The sequence below is a fragment of the Miniopterus schreibersii genome, assembly GCF_964146895.1.
Source record: "Miniopterus schreibersii genome assembly, chromosome: 2".
Taxonomy (NCBI): Eukaryota; Metazoa; Chordata; class Mammalia; order Chiroptera; family Miniopteridae; genus Miniopterus; species Miniopterus schreibersii.
Window position 1 is genome coordinate 151,820,736 of NC_138102.1, and position 20,748 is coordinate 151,841,483.

At 38.3% G+C, this 20,748-nt stretch overlaps 2 protein-coding genes across 14 annotated transcripts in view; one reads left to right on the forward strand and one right to left on the reverse strand.

The window, feature by feature from the left end:
* The first annotated feature begins 210 nt into the window (after positions 1–210).
* YARS2 (tyrosyl-tRNA synthetase 2) lies at positions 211–18,128 on the forward strand. Of its 6 annotated transcripts, XR_013998297.1 has the most exons (7): positions 217–1,006; positions 1,712–1,879; positions 3,978–4,133; positions 4,454–4,624; positions 6,831–7,107; positions 11,369–11,415; positions 17,862–18,128. XR_013998297.1 is itself a non-coding variant. In XM_081130235.1 (5 exons), exons 1-5 carry the CDS (start codon positions 225–227, stop codon positions 6,988–6,990), a joined length of 1,437 nt encoding a protein of 478 aa, XP_080986361.1. In that variant the 5' UTR covers positions 211–224; the 3' UTR covers positions 6,991–8,886. The 6 variants fall into 6 exon arrangements, 2 of the variants coding, with proteins under 2 accessions (XP_080986361.1, XP_080986362.1); XR_013998298.1 differs by lacking the exon at positions 11,369–11,415; XR_013998299.1 differs by lacking the exon at positions 17,862–18,128 and having other exon boundaries at positions 11,064–11,554.
* DNM1L (dynamin 1 like) overlaps positions 8,364–20,748 on the reverse strand; it is a 46,841-nt gene continuing 34,456 nt past the window's right edge. For 2 of the 8 annotated variants that reach the window (XM_081130227.1, XM_081130229.1), the window contains 11 exons: positions 18,646–18,766; positions 18,297–18,452; positions 17,963–18,052; positions 16,524–16,616; positions 14,313–14,369; positions 13,256–13,333; positions 12,946–12,978; positions 11,109–11,285; positions 10,828–10,937; positions 10,535–10,694; positions 8,364–10,341 (listed from right to left, as the gene is read on the reverse strand). In XM_081130227.1, coding sequence (XP_080986353.1) covers positions 10,285–10,341; positions 10,535–10,694; positions 10,828–10,937; positions 11,109–11,285; positions 12,946–12,978; positions 13,256–13,333; positions 14,313–14,369; positions 16,524–16,616; positions 17,963–18,052; positions 18,297–18,452; positions 18,646–18,766 — 1,132 coding nt within the window. In that variant the 3' untranslated portion in view covers positions 8,364–10,284. The remainder of the gene's footprint in view (positions 10,342–10,534; positions 10,695–10,827; positions 10,938–11,108; positions 11,286–12,945; positions 12,979–13,255; positions 13,334–14,312; positions 14,370–16,523; positions 16,617–17,962; positions 18,053–18,296; positions 18,453–18,645; positions 18,767–20,748) is intronic. The other 6 variants (XM_081130233.1, XM_081130231.1, XM_081130230.1 and 3 more) reach the window with 3 other exon arrangements.

Sequence of the window (20,748 nt, forward strand, 5' to 3'; positions counted from 1 at the left end):
TTAAATTCTAGGGAGTTTAAAGTGGCTGCACATGAAGCGGAACCGTCCCCCCAGTAGTGGGAACTCCAGCAGCTGCCGAGCGCGCCGGCTCCGTACCTAGGGACCCGCCCCACTCCAGCGGGCATGCGCACAAAAGCGCGGAGGCTCCTTCACGACGAAATTGTCGGAGGCGGGCCCTGGACGGCGTAAGGGTATCCCGGCATCCCTTTCGCCCCACCTCCAATATGGCGGCGCCCATGTTGCGGCGCATTTCTCCGGGTCGGTGGTTTTGTACCCCGGGCCCGTTGGGAGTCCTGTCCCTGGGGCTGCGTGAGGCCCACTCGGGCGATAAGGGGTTGCTGGCGGTGCAGAAGGCTCGGGGTTTGTTTAAGGAGTTCTTCCCCGAGAAGGGTACGAAGGTAGAGCTCCCAGAGCTCTTCGACCGCAGCGTCGCGGGCAACTTTCCCCAGACTGTCTACTGCGGTTTCGACCCCACGGCCGACTCGCTTCATGTGGGGCACCTGCTGACGCTGCTGGGCCTCTTTCACTTCCAGCGAGCCGGCCACAACGTGATCGCGCTCGTGGGAGGTGCCACGGCGCGCCTGGGAGACCCCAGCGGCCGCACCAAAGAGCGCGAGGCGCTGGACGCGGAGCGCGTGGGCAGCAACGCGCGCGCCCTCCGCCGGGGGCTCGAGACCCTGGCCGCTCATCACCAGCGGCTCTTCCCTGACGGGCGGGCCTGGGGCAGCTTCACCGTGCTCGACAACTCTGCCTGGCACCAGCAGCAGCACCTGGTGGACTTCCTGGCGGCGGTGGGCGGCCACTTCCGCATGGGCACGCTGCTGAGCCGCCTGAGCGTGCAGGCGCGGCTCCGGAGCGCCGAGGGCATGAGCCTGTCCGAGTTCCTGTACCAGGTGCTCCAGGCCTACGATTTCTACTACTTGTTTCAGCGTTACGGCTGCCGCGTCCAGCTGGGCGGGTCCGACCAGCTGGGCAATATCGTGTCGGGATACGAGCTCATCAACAAGTAAGCGCCTCTAGACCCGGGGGGGGGAAATCCTGGGACCGAATAGTTTACACACGCAGTAGCCGCTGGTGTACGATTAGGATCGTGAAATGACGCCCTTCGCTTAAGTCCTCGTTGGTGTTTTCTCTGAAGGGTCTGTAATGGTGTTATCATCACTGGCTAATGAGAACGAAAGGGTTGAGCTAAAGTATTAGGTATGGGGCGTACTCTAGAGCTCGGCAGGAAATAGACCACTAGTCAGGATTTGATTGTATGTTTTAATGCCCCTGAGTAGCTCTTTGTTTCTGATTTGGGAAACTGCTCCTCTGTGTTTGTATCTGAGCGTGTACAGGCTTCTTGAGCAGCCTCTGCCTTAGTTCTGCACCTGCCATGAAGCTAGGGACGAACCACAGGGCTAGCCCATGTGTTACTCATTTTGTTTAAAAATCCCTTTATTTCCTTGAGTGTCTCTACCTGACTCCCATCACCCAGGTTTCTCTCCTCTTCCCACCCAGCCTTGCAACATTTCTAGGCCCTAGATAAGCACCTCCCTTTGGCTTGCCCAGTGTCACTGGTTCAATGGCAGTTCAGCGTGACAAATGCCAGAACAGAGTGAATGCTGTGAAAGCAGTGAGAGAGACAAGGATCCAGATTGAAGAGGGCACAGAAGCTTCGTAGAGCAAGAGACCACACTGAGATACATAATGAAGTTTTCTTTATGCATAGGTTGACTGGAGAAGACGTATTTGGAATCACTCTTCCTCTAATTACAAGTACAACTGGAGCAAAACTGGGAAAGTCTGCTGGCAATGCTGTTTGGCTAAACAGAGATAGGACATCTCCATTTGAATTGTATCAATTCTTTGTCAGGCAGCCAGATGATTTGGTAAAAAGGTGAGTTCTTAATAGTGTGCTGGGAAAAATGAAGCTCATAAGCTCATAATTTTAGCATTGAATCAATGTATGCTTTATAGTTTTTTGGGTTGTTTTGTTTCTTAAAATATATCTTTATTGATTTCAGAGAGAGGAAGGGAGAGGGAGAGAGAGAGAGAAACATCAGTAAGAGAGAGTCATTGATCGGCTGCAGCCCGCAACCCCGGCATGTGCCCTGACCGGGAATCGAACCCCAATCTCCTGGATCCTAGGTCGATGCTCAACCGCTGAGTCACACCAGCTGGGCAGGGATTGTTGTTTTTTAACTTAGATTCTATTTAATGCATAAACAGTTACATCACAGAACATCGTAACTTTGGAACTGTTCTAAAGTTAAACGCTTCTGGTTGGTTAAAGCAGAAAACCACTGTGATTGCTAGAAAAGTCCGATAGATTTGGGACTTTTGTGTTCTCATTTTCATTTGTTTCAAGGTATCTTTTGATTTCTTCCTTGATCTCATTGTTAACCCATTCATTGTTTAGTAACATATTATTTAGCTTCCATGTCCTTGTGTGTTTTTCAGTGTTTTTCTTGTGATTGATTTCTAGTTTCGTATCATGATGGTCAGAGAAGATGCTTGATATGAATTGAGACTTGTTTTGTGTCCTAACATGTGGTCTGTCCTAAAAGATGTTCCATGTGCACTCAAAAAGAATGTATATTCTGCTGCTTTGGGGTGAAATGCTCTGAAGACATCAGTTATATCCATCTTGGACATTTCTCTTAGCAAGATGACAAATTTAGAAGGAGTATGTCAGAATCAAAATTTAAATAAATTTAAAGATGAACAAAAGGATTTTTAATTCCTCAATTCTTGTTCCAGTGATTTATAATATGGACAGCAGTAATGCAAAAATGTCTCCACATAGTTGACCACAGACTTAGTCGTCACATAGCTACTAAAAAAACAGGATCATGGACAGCATTTTTCATTAAAACAACATGAATAATCATGAATAATTTATCAATTATTAAGCTGCTTTTTATGTTTCTTGGCACATTTATCATATATGATACTTAGGTTGCCAATATGTGCTCTCCCAAGTGTAGACAAACTTTTATTCAAGTACACTTGACAGTAGATCGCTGGAAGAAATGTAAAAAATCAAAAGTTCCATTGTCTTGGAACTTGTAGGTTTCTCTCAGGTAAAGGCCTATAAAGAACTGCCATATGACCAAGTGATTCCACTTCTGGGAGCATCTCTGAAGAACCCCTAAACACTGATTTGAAAGAATATATGTACCCCTATATTCGTTACAGCGTTATTTACAATAGCCAAGACTTGGAAGCAGCCCAAGTGCCCATTAGTAGATAAGTGGATAAAAAAACTGTGGGATATTTACACAATGGAATACTACTCACCCATAATAAAGAACAGCTTATCTTTTGCCACAGCACAGGTGGACCTGGAAAGTATTGTGCTAAATGAAATGAGCCAGTCAGAGAAAGACAGGAACCATATGATTTTACTTATGTGTGGAATCTAGTGAAAAGGAATAAAATAGAAACAGACGCAGATACAGAGAACAGACTGACAGCTGTTAGCGGGGAGGGGGTTGGGAGGCTGGGTGAAAAAGGTCGACGGGATTAAGAGAAAAAACCCCTCATAGACACAGACAGCAGTCTGGTGATTGCCCGGGGAAAGGGGTGGGGAGGTAGAAGAGGGTAAAGGGGGATAAATGGTGATGGAAGGAGACTCAACTTGGGATGGTGCACACACAATATAGTATACACATGCAGAGAAAACATAGTGTAAAAACGTGCTTGGGAAGAATGCACACAAATCTTGCCCTGATTATTTCAGGGCAAGAAGGAGAATACGATGGGGCTGGGCCTTCATCTATACCTGTGTTATTTTGTGACTTAAGAAAAGATCTTTAACAAAAATGGCAAAATAATAACATCTTCAGTCCAAGTGGCATGTGTATGATTGTCTTATGTTCGGTACATTTCTGCATATTTGTTATGTTCCACAATTAAAAATAAATTCAAAAGAGAGCCAGAGATAAAAATTAGGTACGTGATATAAATCTAACACTTTATTTTTTGTCCCAAAGGTACCTGAAGCTCTTCACTTTTCTGCCCCTTCCGGAGATTGACCACATTATGCAGCTGCATGTCAAAGAGCCAGAAAAGCGGGGTCCTCAGAAACGGCTCGCTGCAGAAGTCACAAAGCTTGTTCATGGACAAGAAGGGCTGGATTCCGCTAAAAGGTGGCCTTTTCAAATAACACAATTAACACTGATGAAGTTACTTAGTCAATAGACTTGGGAAATTTGGAGCCACACTGCTTTAGAGTTGTCCTTCACCACTAACAAGGATTGTCAATGTGTGCCTTAGTTGCTTTAAAATAGCCTCTTTACCATGAAGAAAGATGATCCTAAATTAAGTTTATGAATTATACAAGATAAGTGTTGCTGTTTCAAAACCTTTACATCTAGAACGTAATGGGCACTTCATAATTGGATACTGGGTGTTAGAATGTGTATCTGAACAAGCACTCATATGATGTTGTTCTCAATCTGCTTTTCAGGTGTACACAAGCCCTTTATCACAGTAGCGTAGATGCACTGGAAGTCATGTCTGATCAAGAGTTAAAAGAGTTGTTTAAAGAAGCTGCATTTTCTGAATTAGTTCTTGACCCTGGAACAAGTGTCCTAGATACATGCCGCAAAGCAAATGCCATTCCAGATGGTCCCCGGGGGTAAGATTATTTAACTTTGATTCACGGTTAATTCAGTAATAAATGTTAAAATTCACAGCATGTGTTTCCAGGGAGGGTGTTTTCCTGAAAGTGCTTTAATGGTATCTCATTCCTTCCAGGAGTTAGATTGGTCTGAGAATAAAGTGAAAACTCAGATTATTTTTTGCTGAAAATAGCTTAAATTTTCTGTGAAGTCTAATAATACTACTATACTATTTCTTATTAAATCTAACCCAGTTTTTCCTCCAACATTGGAAAAGCTTACCTTTAAGGAACCAGTATAGTCAATAAATACACTGGGATCAGTCAGCTCAGGGGTGGTCATGATTTGAGATCAAAAGAACAGAGGCCCTAAGTGGACAGTCACACGAACCCCCTCATATTCAGTCTGTATCCTCTTTATTTGGGGGAGTAGGGGGGTTGTCCAACCTGTTTAAAGTATTAATTTCTGAAAATGAAATAAGCATATGATGTAACTTCATAAGACTATTACTACCAACTACATACAATTATCCCTCTTGTGAATTTTATTCTTATTCAGGAAGGAAGTAGATTTCAGTTCCTGAGTTTGTGGTATTAGGGAACGAGGCGTTCCTCAAAGTCACTCGGCTTGTACTCGACGCTTATCCATTTCTAAATGAAAAGTGAGATGCAGGAGAGCACTAGTTACCCGGAAGGCGCCGGGTCGCTCATCTGCAGGCGTCTAGCGCAAGTCAAACAGTTACCAGTCCGTGCTCATAGTTATGAAGGACATTTGTTAATGGTGGGTGGGGTTTTTCTTTCCAATTGTTTTGGATTATTTGCCTCCATCCTGAAGAGCCTTACTCTATACAGAGAAAATATCCATTGTCTTTGTATCACCTGCCACTCGACTTTATTGGTTTCCTAACGTGCTAGTTTACTTAATAGGCACTGAATTGAGGGTGGTGTTCTGCACCTCCCACAGTGAGTACTGCATCTAAGATTTTTCCTCACTGGAAGCATTTTTCATTTCCTTCTGAACTGTTCTAGTGATTTACTGATTCTGGAAGTTTTACTGCTACTTAAGATGACACCTTATCTGATTTAGCCAGAGATCTAAGTAATACTTAAATTTTTTGGATCGTATAAGCTAAGTAAGGTTGGCTTGTGCATTTAAACAAAGTGTAAAACATGATCTGGAAACTTAACAGCATGGGTAACACTTCCTAAGAGGAAAAAAATTTGTCCTTACTGTTGAGCTAAAACCATGCCTAGTAGTCATTTCTTAATTTTATTTGGTAACATATTCAGATAAGAGAAAACCAACATTTGCCTTGCAGGACTTCCAAGGCCTTTCATGCTCTAGCCCTCCTTCCTACTGAAATCTGCCTCTTTCTAGCTACTCCCATGTTTCCTCATCTTGTTTGTACAAATAACTGCAGCTTACTCTCCCAGTTTCCGTGACTCCTTTCAGGAAAATTTCCAATTCCCACCCCTCATTGTGCTCCTAGCGCAGCCGCTCATAGCTCTTTACAGCATTTAATCAGTGTGTCATAATTGTTCATTTGTTTGTCTGGCGCTCTCCACTAATTTGCAGTACTATTTATATTTAGTGAATAGTAAGGGCTCTGTAAATGTTTACTGAATGAATTGGATGATAAATAGCTTGAATAAAACCTAATTACTTTACATAGGCCATCACAAAATTTTGTTAGTAATCCAGAATTAAATCAGTGACCGATTTTTCATTTCTGAAATCAGTCAACTTTTTAAGAGAAAGTTTTGCTTTCTTGTATTTTAACAAAATTTGCCCTTATTTGCTTAGATTCAGAATGTAACTGGAAGGGATTTTGCAGTTTCACAAGCAAGTTTCCTAAAGATTTCTGTAGCTAATACTATTAACAGCAGGTCCTCAAATAATGCCATTTTGTTATGATGTTAATAAGGAAAAAAACCCCACAATTTCTGGCCAGGGCTTGTACGATCTCCCCACGTCTGCATGGATTTTCTCCAGGTATTCTGGTTTCCTCCCACCCCCCAAAGATGTGCACATCAGTGTGTGCGCGTGCCCTACGATGGAAGGGCACCCTTCCAGGATTGGTGCCTGCCTGCACTCTGAGCTGCTTGGGAAAAGCTCCAGCCGCGTGCAACACTGAACTGGAATTAGTGGGTTGGAAAAATCATCCTGTTTTTATTTATCTTAAATGTATGTATAGCTCTAGTTACTAAGTATTTCTATTTTTAGGTATCGGATGATAACAGAAGGTGGTGTCAGTATAAATCACAGACAAGTAACGAATCCTGAAAGTGTTTTGATTGTTGGACAACATATTCTTAAGAATGGACTTTCACTACTTAAAATAGGAAAAAGGAATTACTACATTATAAAATGGCTTCAGCTATGATGAAAAATCCTTCTGGCGATTCAAACTTCATTCTCAAGACATACGAAAGGTTGGATACAGAACTTACACACCTCATACAAATCAGCAGAGAATGGAGTATACTCTAGACCTCACAGTGTGAGTAATTTATTTATATAGGTTGGTTAATAAGTTGTTTGTGTAATGATGGGATATTTTTATTTTCTGATCCTTAAACATTAAGGATTACCATAGAAAACCATGATTTCCAGGGTAAATGTTTTAAAAATTATACTTTATGAAAAAACTAAATGCTATCTTTCCAATCCTATCTTGCTCTCCCCTTTTTGGACATGAGGAGGAACAATGAAAAAGAGGCAGTGTAAGGAATTTCGGACACTTATATCAAGTATCTATCTCACTGACCTCGCCAGTGTCTATATTATCCCAAAACCAGTAGTAGCGCTAGCATCCATGTTAGAAATGCAAAGTCTAGTATTGGAAACTGGGTTTTTGTCGTTAAGAAGCAAACATAGTCATTCTTAAAAAAGGGAAAAGTCAGATACCTATAACTGGCATTAGAAACTACAATGAAAATAGTTGTTTTTTTAATCCTCCCCCGAGGATATTTTTTCTATTGCTTTTCAGAGAGTAAGGGGGGCAGGGAGAGGGAGGGAAACAGCGACAGGAGAGGCACATCGATTGGTTGCTTCCCGCACGTGCCCCGATTGGGTCAGGGAACGAACTGGCAATCCAGGTATGTGCCCTGGACCAGAATGGAACCCGTGAACCTTTGGTCCCCAGGTGGATGCTCTAACCAATGAGCCATGCGGCCAGGGCAAAGTTGTTTCTTTTCAAAGAAAAGATTAAAAATCAGTACTTGACTTCTCAGGTTTATAATTGTTTTCCACTCCCTGACCTGTGTTTCAGTGAAACTAAATTTACTCACAGCTCTGTTTTGTTAGGTTACTAAGGTAGCAATATTTTATAGTTTCACCTTCTGTCCCCAACCAGACTGCAACTTGAGGTGAACTGAAAACTTAAGTAACCAAAGAAGTAAGAGAGGCAGATATTGTTATACCAGCTATCCAATTACATGAGAATATCAAAAGATACTCGGATAAGGGGAGTTTTCAGGTCAAATTTAAAGGATATATATCAAGACTTAGTTAAGCTATACATGTAGGCAAGTTAAATCTTCAGAAGTTTCCACATATAATAAGGTAATAGCACCCCATTTCCCTAAGGATCAAGTGAAAGGCACAAACATACTGAATGGTTCACCACCGAATTTCTGGAAAACCTTACAGGCAGCAAAGCGTGGCTTTATTCAAATTCTAGCCATTTGCTACCTGGATGACTTGGAGCAAGTCACTGTCTTCATATGCAAAAAAATGGACATTAATAATACTTCAGTGAATTGTTAGAATTTAATAAGAAAGTCTTAAATAAAACTTTCATACAATATAAACTGTATTAGATTTATATGTTAAAAACCCAGAGTTTATCTAAACCTTTGGGAGTAAAGTGAGGAAGAATTCATTTATTGATAAACTTTAATGTCATTTCATACCAGCAATTTTATTTACACAGCAAGAACGTACAAGTATCCATTATAAAGGTCATAGATCATCTCCACATTTCAGAACTTCACTCAGTTTAAGGGCCAACAAAGGTTTTCTCTTTCCATATCTTTCTTGTTTTCCTCTGTACAAGGTGTGCAGAACTAGAAAGTGCATTACCATAGCATGTCCTTAAAGGGAACATTTTTAATTGGAAATGTTTGATATGCTGGAGAAAAGTACATTAGAAGGGTTTTTTCCCCTTACAAAGTCAAAAGGCTAAGATGGTAGTCGTCTGATCTGTCTGAAATAATCATGGATGGCTGTAATTTCAAAGTGGATGTTTAACGATGGCAGAGTGATATTAAAGTGCACTAACAAACATTTTGGAACTGTGTGTTCTATCAAGATGGTGCTACTAGTGAATTCACAGTACCATATGTCAGACTGCATCTGGTTTTTTTATGCTTGAGATAACTTGGTGAGCCTGTTGTTTCTTAGTAAATGGGTACCATAAGCTCAAGTTAACAGATATATTCATATTGCCAACAGTCCTTCGTAAATGTTGTAACTTAAAAAGAAAATTTAATATTTGCAGTGTATAATTTACTTAACATGTTAGCAATGGAGCCTTAAGAATTTGACCATTATCTTAAAATTTGAGGAATTTTAATAAAATGTATATATGTTTTAAACCTCACCCTCAAGCCCGTGGGTGCAATTTAGCTGTCTATAAGCCAGTAGGAGTTTGTGTGTCTGCATGTTTTTCTTTAAAGGCTCCACCAGTATTTTTACACCTCTATTCTAATGTATTTTGCTGGGGGTTTTATGTATAAAGAAGAAGTAAAAGAGGCAAATATTGTTATACCAACTTTGGTCAAACAAGCAAAAGTTAACTATTGCTAACTAATAGTTATCGATCAGCACAGTATTTGGTTTTAAGTCCCACCTCCAAGTGAATCTTGGAGCATGGTGTAAGTGCCCCAGTTTAAAGATGTATCTGTATTACTACTATCATTTGAAAGCCAAGGGGAAATTTTAGAACCTCTAAAAACTAAAAGGAACTGGTCATCACCAAGTCTAGATGGTTGTTTTTAATACAGGAAAATGTAATTCATGCTTCTAGGTTTAAGTAAGAATCAAAGATATTTTAATGCAGTAGGGCAATTGGACAACAGAAGTGGAAGGGCTGTGTAGCTACACATTATGCACACCCACCATTGTCATTGTTACAGATCCTCTGTGCATCCAGCTTTCTTACTAACACATTAAAGACTGCAGAGATAAAATTAAATCAAAGGACAGGTGGAATACAGTGACTGTGTGAGTAACTTGCCAACCCACATCTTTCAAAGCCAGCTCAGTTTATCTAGTCATGCAGTACAGTCGTATGAAATGTCTTGGTGCGCTCTTCTTGGACTATGGCGGCAGCTTTAAGACTACTAACAGATTACACAGGTCATCTTATCCACAGGCAAGCTGCTTGTACAACAAGAACATTAATATTTTTAAGTTCAAATGAAACTGTCACAAGAAAGACTTGATGTATTTTATATATACTGGGAAACTTTAGAAACAGCCATTTATTATTTGGATTAAATGTGTGATTCCATTCTGTAACACAGAGTACGATTTTCAGTGTATAGCCAGTCTTCATATGAGCAGAGCAATTCATACCATTGAATACACAGGAGTTCATAAATAAAAATCTACTCAAGTAGGCAGTAACTAGCAATTTTCGAGTCAAAAGAGTCTCACTATTACGTAGTTCTCTTCACCAAAGATGAGTCTCTCGGATTTCAGCAATAATTTGACCTGCTCCTTGTAATGCCTGCATTAAAGAAGATGAGAATTATAAACTCATATTTATGACATCAAAGAATCTGAATTATGTGGGGTAATCTCTATCATGTACCAACATCATATGAAGGCTATAGATGTATATCCAAGGATCAGAATACATTTTAAATAACAAAATGTTTATATCTACAACCCAAATGTGAAAAAAAAATCCACAATAATACCTTTAGCATATCCGCTGCTTCTTTCCTACGCTGTGCCATGTCCTCAGATTCAGTCAGAAGATCATCCAATAAGGATGACTTGTACAGCTGTCCTACTAACTCACTCTGAAGAGTATCTTTCACATGATTAACCAAAAAATGCATTACTGCCTTTGGCACACTGCAAAGCAAAACATAAGAGGATCCATTTGAGTTAGAATAAAAACTTAAAATTTAAAAATTACATGTATTTTCAAAACAGATTATGGAATCACCCAGCAGTATTGCAGTCTGACTCATTATGTACTACCAACCTGTCTTGAATATTCTTTCTGACAATAAGAAAATATGATTTGATGAGTCGTTCAATAACCTCACAGTCTCGCTGCTCACGGGCAGATAGTTTGCGTGCAACAGGAACTGGCTAGATGGGGTCAGGGCGAGAAAAGAAAAAAAAAATTTGTGCCATTTTGAAATGGAAATATTTAGCATTCAGAATTCAATGAGTTTGAGACATTTAGTTCCTTTTGCCTTTTGTGCGTTTTCCTAGTAACTGGTTACCTTACTAGTCCTCAACCAGACTCTCCCGGCTTACCACGTCCAGCAGATTCACAGCATGGCCCTTCTGTGGACTGGCTGGCATAACTGGAATTGGCTTTGATTTTTCCTCGGCTAACAGCTCTTCAGCTTTGGACGTTTTCAGCATTCCTCTCCAGTTGCCTGTTGTTGGTTCTTGAACAGCATCTCCAACCCCACCACCTCCAGACATAAGCTGGAAGAAAACAGATGTTCCAGAGTCTCTACCAACCATATCAAATCTGACCACAATTAAACCAAGTTCATTTTCTTTCACAGTAGTCAAGGAGAACACACATCCAGTACCCAGCTGGAGTTATGACAAGGTGAGAAAGAGATGCGCTGGCCTGTATAACCTTCTTTAGCATTTGCTAGCTTTTCATTTTTTCCAAACTCTCTTACACTAGATTGCAGAAAAACTGTAAGATGCCTTTAAAAACAAGACTGCTCATTAAAAGCATGAGGAAAAACATACTGCTCAGCTTAATTTCTTCAATGTAACCTTAAACACTGTTGAACTGTGATCTCTCCAAAAGTCCTAAGAACTCAAGTCTCCAAAACTTGAGTTTATGTATTCCTCAAGTTACTTTACATTTAGTCAACAAAATATCATAGGATAAAAGTAGAAACATTTTTATAAAAGAAACAAAAATATACCCATGATTCTTAGGCTGACAGTGACCTTAGGCTGCCTAAAATGTGAAATGTAACATAAACACAAGTTCCCTCAACGTCTATATTCTTGAGAAAGGATCTGCTGAGAGAAATCTAGTGCTACCATTAATCACAACTGCTTTTTCACCTTTTCTAGGGTACGTTAGTCTTGATTTCTAAAAGGAAAATGACTACGATAATAAGAAAAACAGTAATTCATCAACATTTAAGATATCAGATGCTCATTGAGATCTTAGACTATAAAACGGATATAAGATGACATCCAAAATTTATAGAGACAAAAATGGCTTATATAAACTTAACAGAAGAGTGTTATGACAGTTATTTAAAAATGTCAGTTTTGGGTATCATTCTGGCCTAAGTTTTGTCTCCGTTAAGATGAGCTTTATCTAAATATAGGCAGTATATTTACACATTAATTTTAAAATGTCTTTATACATGAATGGTGTAACAAAATCTTAAGCAAATTCAGGATGATGCCATGAGTGAAATAACACATAAGGAATGGTTGTCTCGAGGTCTTAGCACAGTGGGCTGAGAGAAGACATTTATCAGGTTTTGTCTGAGGTTCAAAACCTTAAATCTGGACAATAAAGAAAGGAGCTAAATGGCAGAAAAACCAGAACAGTGGGTCTGAAAAATTTAGATTAATTTTCCCCTAAAAAGGTTATCAAGAATCAACAGTCGCAAACTCTCACAATCCCCTTGTTTATATTAAGCTGTTGGGGCTCATGTTAAGCTATATGTATAGGGTGACAGGTACAAACTAAATGGAAGCATAACAAGCATGAGTACTAGACATATCTCAGAACCTTTAAAGAAATATCCAAAAGTACAATTTCTATCTCTGGAATTATAATTCCCAAACAAAATACTAAATTCAAAACTATTCTTAAAGGTAACAGAAAACAGTGGGAAAGCCTATTATTGTTATTATTTTAAAACATTAAAACTAGAATTAATGCCGCCTTAAAGGGGTTAGATAAGAGCAACATTAAAGACGTAACACAGACGACAAGTTAGATGCCACTGTACAGACAGGTTCTTCAGTGGTTCTGAAACAGTGTTTCCATGAGAACCATTAGATGCCACTGTACAGACAGGTTCTTCAGTGGTTCTGAAACAGTGTTTCAGTGAGAACCAAAGGTACCAACATTGCTATTCTGAAACAAGAGACTCACATTTTTAGTTTCTCTTCTGCTGTCCTGAATTAACTGTTAAAAGATATGTTAAAACATGCAGTTTAACAAGCAAAATTTCAGTATCAATGGCTTGAAAGTCAAAAAGTACAAAATAATTTCCTCTTTAACTTGTTTTTCTGTGTGCATCATCTATATTGCAAGCAAAAGCATGTCAAGAATAACTTACTTCATACGTATACATTACTGTATATAGTCCATATTAATATTGTTTGTCAGTGTACTGTTTCCAGATGATTATGTTGCACCAAACAACTAGGCATGCAGGCTTAGACTAAGAATCACAACAGACCTTGCCATCAGCCTCAGCAGAAGCAGCAGGGGAGGGCTCCTGGGAGGCAGGTGCCAAAGCACTTGGAACTTTAGAAGACTAAAGGCAAAGAATGCAGGGAAAAAAAATCAAGGATGCCAAAATGCATTCAGAAACTTTCTATAAATGTGAATTTTCCTGCCTGTATCAAAATAATAAAGTAACATGAAAAACAAAAGTAATCATGGGACATAAAATTAATGTTTATTCTGCCTTATTTCTTGTACTGATGTCACCTTTGTTAAAGGCTGTTCTCAGATGCATACATAAGGAAAATCCAAAAACTTCATTTTTATTTTTGGAATTTGGTAAAATCTTTTCTGGAAAAGAATTCGAGGTATTGGATTTTTATACACACAAACAATACGTGCAACTAAAGTAGGTATTAACCTGTTATGTGCATATTGTTGTCTCCCTCTCCAAAAAGCCTTATTATTATAATAAAGTCATTAGTCATTTCAACTAATTTTAAGTTGATAAAGTCACTGAATTTAAAAATAAGGCTGGACATTTAAAATCCATCCACCTTTATGCATTAAAAATACTATTATCTTTAATTTTATTTTTCAATTACAGTTTACATTCAGTATTATCTTGTACTAGTTTCAGGTGCACAGCACAGTGGTTAGACAATCACATACTTTATTACAAAGAGTTCCCCAATATTTCCAGTACCCACCTAGAACCATACATAGTTTTTATAATATTGCTGACTAGATAACATATGCTGTACCTTACATTCCCATGACTATTTTGTGACTACCAATCTGTACACTTCTCAATCCCTTCACCTTTTTCACCCAGCTCCACAACCTCCCCCCGCCCTCTGGCAACCATCAGCCTGCTCTCTGTAAAAATACCATTACCTTTAAATTATTCAAAACCTGTTTTTAAACCCTGCATAATTTTACTCAAAGAATGAAATAGCCCCAATGGAATATTAAAGGAGAAGAGAAAAAATTACTCCTAGAAGTAATATTCTGAGGCTTGCCAATCCATCTTTGCATAATAGGACTATGCTTTAAAAATTGTTTTTTACCTTGTCTCGTGATACAGCTGAAGGTAATTCTCTTGCTAGCCTGTTTCTCCTTTGTTCCTATAAAACACAACCATGCAAAACAAAACTGATTATCAGAGCACTGAGATATAAGCCTACTAAAAAATGTTCAGCTTAATTGAAAAGTATGTAATAACTTACAGTATATCCTCTCACTGTTGGAACTCATGCCATAATTATATTTTAAAACAAACAAATCATTTAACCCAATGCTTCTCAATCTTTTTTTCTGCCCCAACACACCTGAGGGATACAACACAACTGTCAGTAATAGTGGCTCCCCTGTATGAGGAATTCTAAAATGAGGAGCCATGGACTGAATCTCATGAAATACAACTTTATGTTATATTCCCATAAATCCCACACACAAAACCATAAGTTTTAAAAATATCTGTGGTGAAGGTTATCCTGTAAGAATGGTCCACTTTCTTTACCCTAAACCATCTCCAGGTTATAAATGTAGTGTTGAAAACTGATAGTCCTTTCTGTAACCTGGCTGACTTAACAGACTGATCAGCTGCCCACTCTTCTAGTTTGCTATTATTATCAAAGTAACTCTAGTACAAGTAGCTAAAGAAACTGTTATATTCAAAGCAACGGGTACTGAATAAACACCATGATCGGTAGAAGACCAAGAAAATATACAGGGATGTAGATAAATGAGACTCACAGGCAGCATCAAATATAGTAAAAAAGCATTTCGTTAAAACCGTTCCTAAGTAGAGAGCTCTTCGTGAATACTTTCAAACTTGCGAAGAGCTGTTAAGTCAATAAAGCTTCACAATGACATTTTGTGATTTAATAAAATTTTCTGACCAAAATTTGACCCATTTTCGTTTTTTTTCATGGGAGGTAATTCAGCGATAAAAAAATACAGTAGATGATAACTTTTAAGATGTTGAAATGTACATTTTGAAGAGGGACACAAAGCAAAAGGCAGGGGATCCAAGGACTAGAAATTCTCACCCTAGTCCCAAGCAGTTATGACCTTAGTTGGCCCTAGAGCCCGACAGTCGTGGCTTCCTTGCTTTGTTAACTGCACAGGTCCCCAAGATCTACTCTCGTAGGGTTATTGTACAGATTAAATGAGAATAGTCACATAAAGTTCTTTGGTGCAGACTCATTAAAACCAGAGAGATACTCACACTTGTAGAAAAATACTGATCTGAATGACATCACATCATAAATGACCTTGTCCTTAATTACAAAAACTTCCAGACACACATTTTCCATGAGGTTGGTTTCGATGTTGTAAGAACTAAAAATCCTTATCCTAAGATGGTGTCTACATGCTAATTTTAACATAACTTTTATCTAGTCTACTTTCCGAGTGTTTAAGTGCCTTACTCATGTGCATTTTAGAATTTTTCTGAAAGTAGGAATCACTTCAGCTAGGTAGCTAATAAAGAGTTCTGTGTACCTGTTAAAGAGAAGATGCTTGTTTCCTCCAATAGTGCCCAGCAAAATAAGCACTAAAGCAACAGCTGTTACCATCTGTGGGTCTCAGGTTCCTTATCTGTTAGTTTAACCAAAGGGTTGAAGTCATAACCCAGGGTCCCTGCAGTTCCCAAATTCCATGTTTATAATATTCTTTCCATCCATATGCATAAGTGGAAGTTTGATATAGAAGGGGGCTCTGAGGTCCTACTATATTAGGAGTAGCAGAAAAATTTACTGTTCTTGGATAAAAGTCACAGAGAGAAAAACAGCGTAAGATCAGTTGCTCTGTCCACCAGTCTTGGCTCCATCTGAGGTCTTATGCAACTTGCAACATTAACATCAAATGGGGGAAAAGAAGATCCATGAAATGCAGCCACCCCAGTGAAAAGAGGACTGTTTTTCCAAATCTAGTATAATGTAGGTAGTTCTCGGAATTCATTTTGTTTTATGTACTTCAACCTGAATAAACTGCAATAGTTACTGAAGTGGAGCCAGGCAGACCTTCACACTAAAGCAGTGAATCCCAGATTCTCTGCATTACAGTTCCATAAGCAGAAAAGGAGAACAATGCCTCCGGGTGGTTTTGAGAATTAAATTTAAGAAAATAATGCCTTTGGCATACTTATTAGCATATAACAGACAATAATGTGGTGGTACATGTATGTTTTATAGTTACCCCGTGCTCAACATATTTGATAAAACTGAGTTATAAGAGGTTTTTCTCTCAAAAAAGATAATTCAGATTGTACTTACCTCTATATTATTGTTCATTAGCCCACAAGCATCAGCGAAGTCGGGATGTTTTGTGTTGATATAAGCCAATTCAATTGCCACTAAGTTATGGACCTAAAAAAATATAAAATTAGGCTATATACAAAAATATTTCAACCTAATTTTACTTTAGGAAATTATATATAAAACTTATTAGATAGTTCTAAAAAAGACAGTACAGGAAACTGATGCCTAAATAAATATTTGATAATTATACCCAAACAGATAAATCTTATGCCAAATATTAATTTGCTCTATCTTTTGAATTATTTCTACTTCAGTATCTGAGACTGCACTTCTAGGGGGGGAAATGATTAAGGTAGTTATCTACCTTATGCAAATCTAAGTTCCAAAGCTTAATGCAAGTTTGGTACTTAAACCTCAGGTCATTCAATATTCTAGGTCAGGTTCAACATTAAGAAAATATTTCAGAATCAGATATAAAGATGTTAACTTTAGGTGAAGAATACATTTAAAGACCTGAGGTAATGACTGATGAACCTTAATTATGAAGCACCTAGTTTAAATATTATAAATTATATGTGGTTCAAAATCCTAGTGGGACAATCATCAAAAGGAAGGTTGGAATTAATTTAATCTCAGCACTGCAGAGAGATTACAGTAATTTCTTCATTTTCACCATCCCGACAAATCTCAGGAATCAGAACAACACTAAAAGGTCAAGAAGCAGGTAAAAAGGATCTATTCAAATGAAATTCCAATGATTCTGTGACATTAGTGTGTACAGTCTGAGGTCATCTAGGGGTTATGCTTGCTCGGGGAACAACTAAGCAGCAGCACTTAACATTCTCTATTTCCAAGGATGCTTTTGTCCTCTTAGTGAACCTCCACTAGGGCTCACCATCCTGAGTCAAATATCCTAATGCATTTTTAGTAACCAGAAAGGAAAACAAAAAGGTCAATTTCAAATATTTATATTTCTACAAATTTTAGCATTTTTATTTTAAAGGATAGCAGCAACACACAAAATAAAAGCAAGCAACTATGATATTAAAGTATTAGGTCATCAAACAAGCAAAGTAGAGGTGGCCAAATTATCCTGATGTACATCAGCATGAAATTAAGAGCCTGTTATAAAGCCTCAGTTTACTGGGGCTAGAGATAAAACTAACTTTCCAGTAGATCACTGTTCCAACATAACAAAGCAAAGCTATTCACAAACTCAATAACTCCCTTTTCATGAAAACCTGTGGCTGCAGATTAGTAATGATTAAAATATGAAGAAAAATACACTTTGTATCAGAATTATTGAAGTTTCTTTTGAAATAAGACTGAAATCCACTTTTTTTTCCTTCTCAGCATACTGGAAAACATCACGCCTAAACTTTCATCATAATGCTGTACAAAAACATGTTTATTAATAGTGACTACAATGATGACTTATGAAAATAATAGCTCACCATTTCATTTGTAACTGGCAACCGTTTACGAAGAAGACAAGTCACTACTTCGACTATGGCATCATGAAGTTTAGGAAACCTCAACAGCTCCTATATATGGTAGAAGAAAAAAATGTAACAGTCTATTTTGTTTAAAGAGAAATTAAATAATCACTGAAATACTGAATTAGACTTGGAGCTCCATTTAAGTATACTATTTCAAATCACTTTTAGATAAGGAAACTGCATATTTTAACTTATAGACCATCTTATGTATATATTTCCTTCCACCCCATGAAACCACTCCCTCATGTCTTTTACTACTGACCTGAACCCTGTTCCATTTCTCAGTTACCTGTGTACTGTAGTTGCTACAGTGCTGAATGATCCTTTGCATTTCTTCATGAACCAGTTCCACACAGCGGAGGCTGGGCTCTTCAAGACGTTTGATCTGCCGCTTGACCAGTAACTCAAAGGAAACTTCAGGCACAAACAAAGCTGGACGAGGACCCTAAAAAAATTAAATTTCAAGCTCTTACAGCTACATATCATTTTAGTTCTTTGCAAAGGTTAAATCACATTTTGGTATTTTTCATGAGAAGTGCTTCCTAATTTCATGTATGAGAGCAAAATAAGTTGTACAATTTGAGTTTTAAAAAAAAGTTTAACCTCATTTCAAAAAATTCTGAGTTAAACATACTCACAGTAGCATTTCTAATGGCAGTCAATATGTCAATAGTGTTAAGGCCACCTAGTGGGTCAACAGATTCTAAGGTTCTCCCAAAAGTCTCATGGAAAATGTAACAGATTCTAGCACCACCGCATCTGAAAGGCAATGACAATGAACTATGTGGTTTCTAGTATTACTAAAAGGGAAAGAAGTCGCAAGTTATAAGTCTTTCTATAAGCTTTATGCTTGACTCAGCTGAGAAGTCTCAGATAAACAATTACATTTAGACCACTCCCATTTCCACGTGTCTTCAACTCTACTGTGAACCAGTTTCTACGATTTCTATATCTTTATTGATTTCAGAGAGAGGAAAGGAGAGGGAGAGAGCAGAAACATCAATGATGAGAGAGTCATTGATCGAGCCCACAACCCTGGCATGTGCCCTGACCGGAAATCGAACCCCTATCACCTGGATCCTAGGTCTACGCTCAACTGCTGAGCCACGCCCCGCCAGGCTGCGATTTCTTTTTTAAATGGGGGAAAGGAGTCATTTCATAAAGACACACACACACACACACACACACATTCTGTCAGGAAAAATCGGTTCTAAGAGCTACTAAACATCTTTCCTCTGCCCTAGTTTTCTTCAACTAGCTATGAGCTCTTTAAAGACAAGAAACAGTATCTTATTATTTCTATTTACTCACAATCCAGAGTAGAGATTGGTAAACTTTTTCTACAAAGGGCCAGACAAATACTTTAGGCTTTTTAGTCCATAACTGTCTATGTCACAACTACTCAACTCTGTCACTGAGCACTAAAGGAGCCATAGATAATATGTAAACAAACAAACAGCTGTGTTCCAATAAAATTTATGCACACTAAAACTTGAATTTTCCTCATTTAAATTTTTTTTCCAACTATTTAAAAGCACAAAAATCATTCTTCACCAATGGGCTATAGTTTGCCTACTCCTGTTTTAAACAAATTAACTCGCTGGGCCTATGTACTAGGCATCTTGTGTTTCTTATTTTAATGACTAGAACCCCTGGTATTATCTTTTTATTCAAGTCCAGCTGAATTCTACAAATGTCTGTATGTCTCCCCCAATCATCCCTTTCTATTTTCACCATCACTATTTACTACTTCCTTATAGTAATCTATAAGGAAGGCAAAAGGTTCAAGCCTAACAGGCTAAGTGAAATAAGCCAGACACAAAAGGACAAACGTCATATGATTCCCCTTATATGAAAGATCTAGAATAGGCAAATTCATAGAGACAAAGTAAATCAGAGGTTACCAGGGGCTGAGGGAGGGGGTAACAAGGAGATATTACTTAAATGGATACAGAGTTTCTGTTGGGGTGCTGAAAAATTTTGGAAATAGATACTATCTGATGGTTGTACAATACTGTGAATGTATTCAATGCCACTGAATTATACGCTTAAAAATGGTTAAAATTACCAGTAGTTGGTCTTTCTGCCCCCTCTCAAAATAATGTTCATATTGACCAGAATTATCCTTCTAAAACAGTTACTCCTTTAACCAAAAGTGTTTTATCTTTTATAGTAAGAAGGTCTCTAAATTCTGAAGATACTCAACTTTCCACAAGATTGTTCTTAGCCACCTTCCATGCCTTACCTCCTGTTACGCCCCATCATTATACATGCCATTCTCCAAATACATCCTGGTTATTATTTGCTGTTCCAAAGCCTAAAACACCCTTCTACTTACTACCTTCCCAAATTCTATTCAGAGCCCCAACCAAATGCATTCTTAACAAGGGAGCTCTCTCAATCCCTGAAAGAAATGTAAATGGTCTCTCTTCAGTGTTCTAAAGGCTCTGTTAGGTGATAACACAGGTATTTGCTTTATTAACTACTTATAAAACTCCATGAATGTTATATGCACTTTTCTGGCTATGTATTACATTTAATAAGTATATAAATAAAAATAGTGGATTATACTCCTATTTGCCTCCTAATTAGGCCTCATGTTACCTTGACCTACCTTACTGAATTCTTTAAAAGGCTCATTTTAGTAATTTTTATTTTCCTCAATATGCCAAACATATAACAATTATTCAATAATTAGTTTGTTAAATACTCTCTTTATGGAGTTAAATCACAAAAAGGTC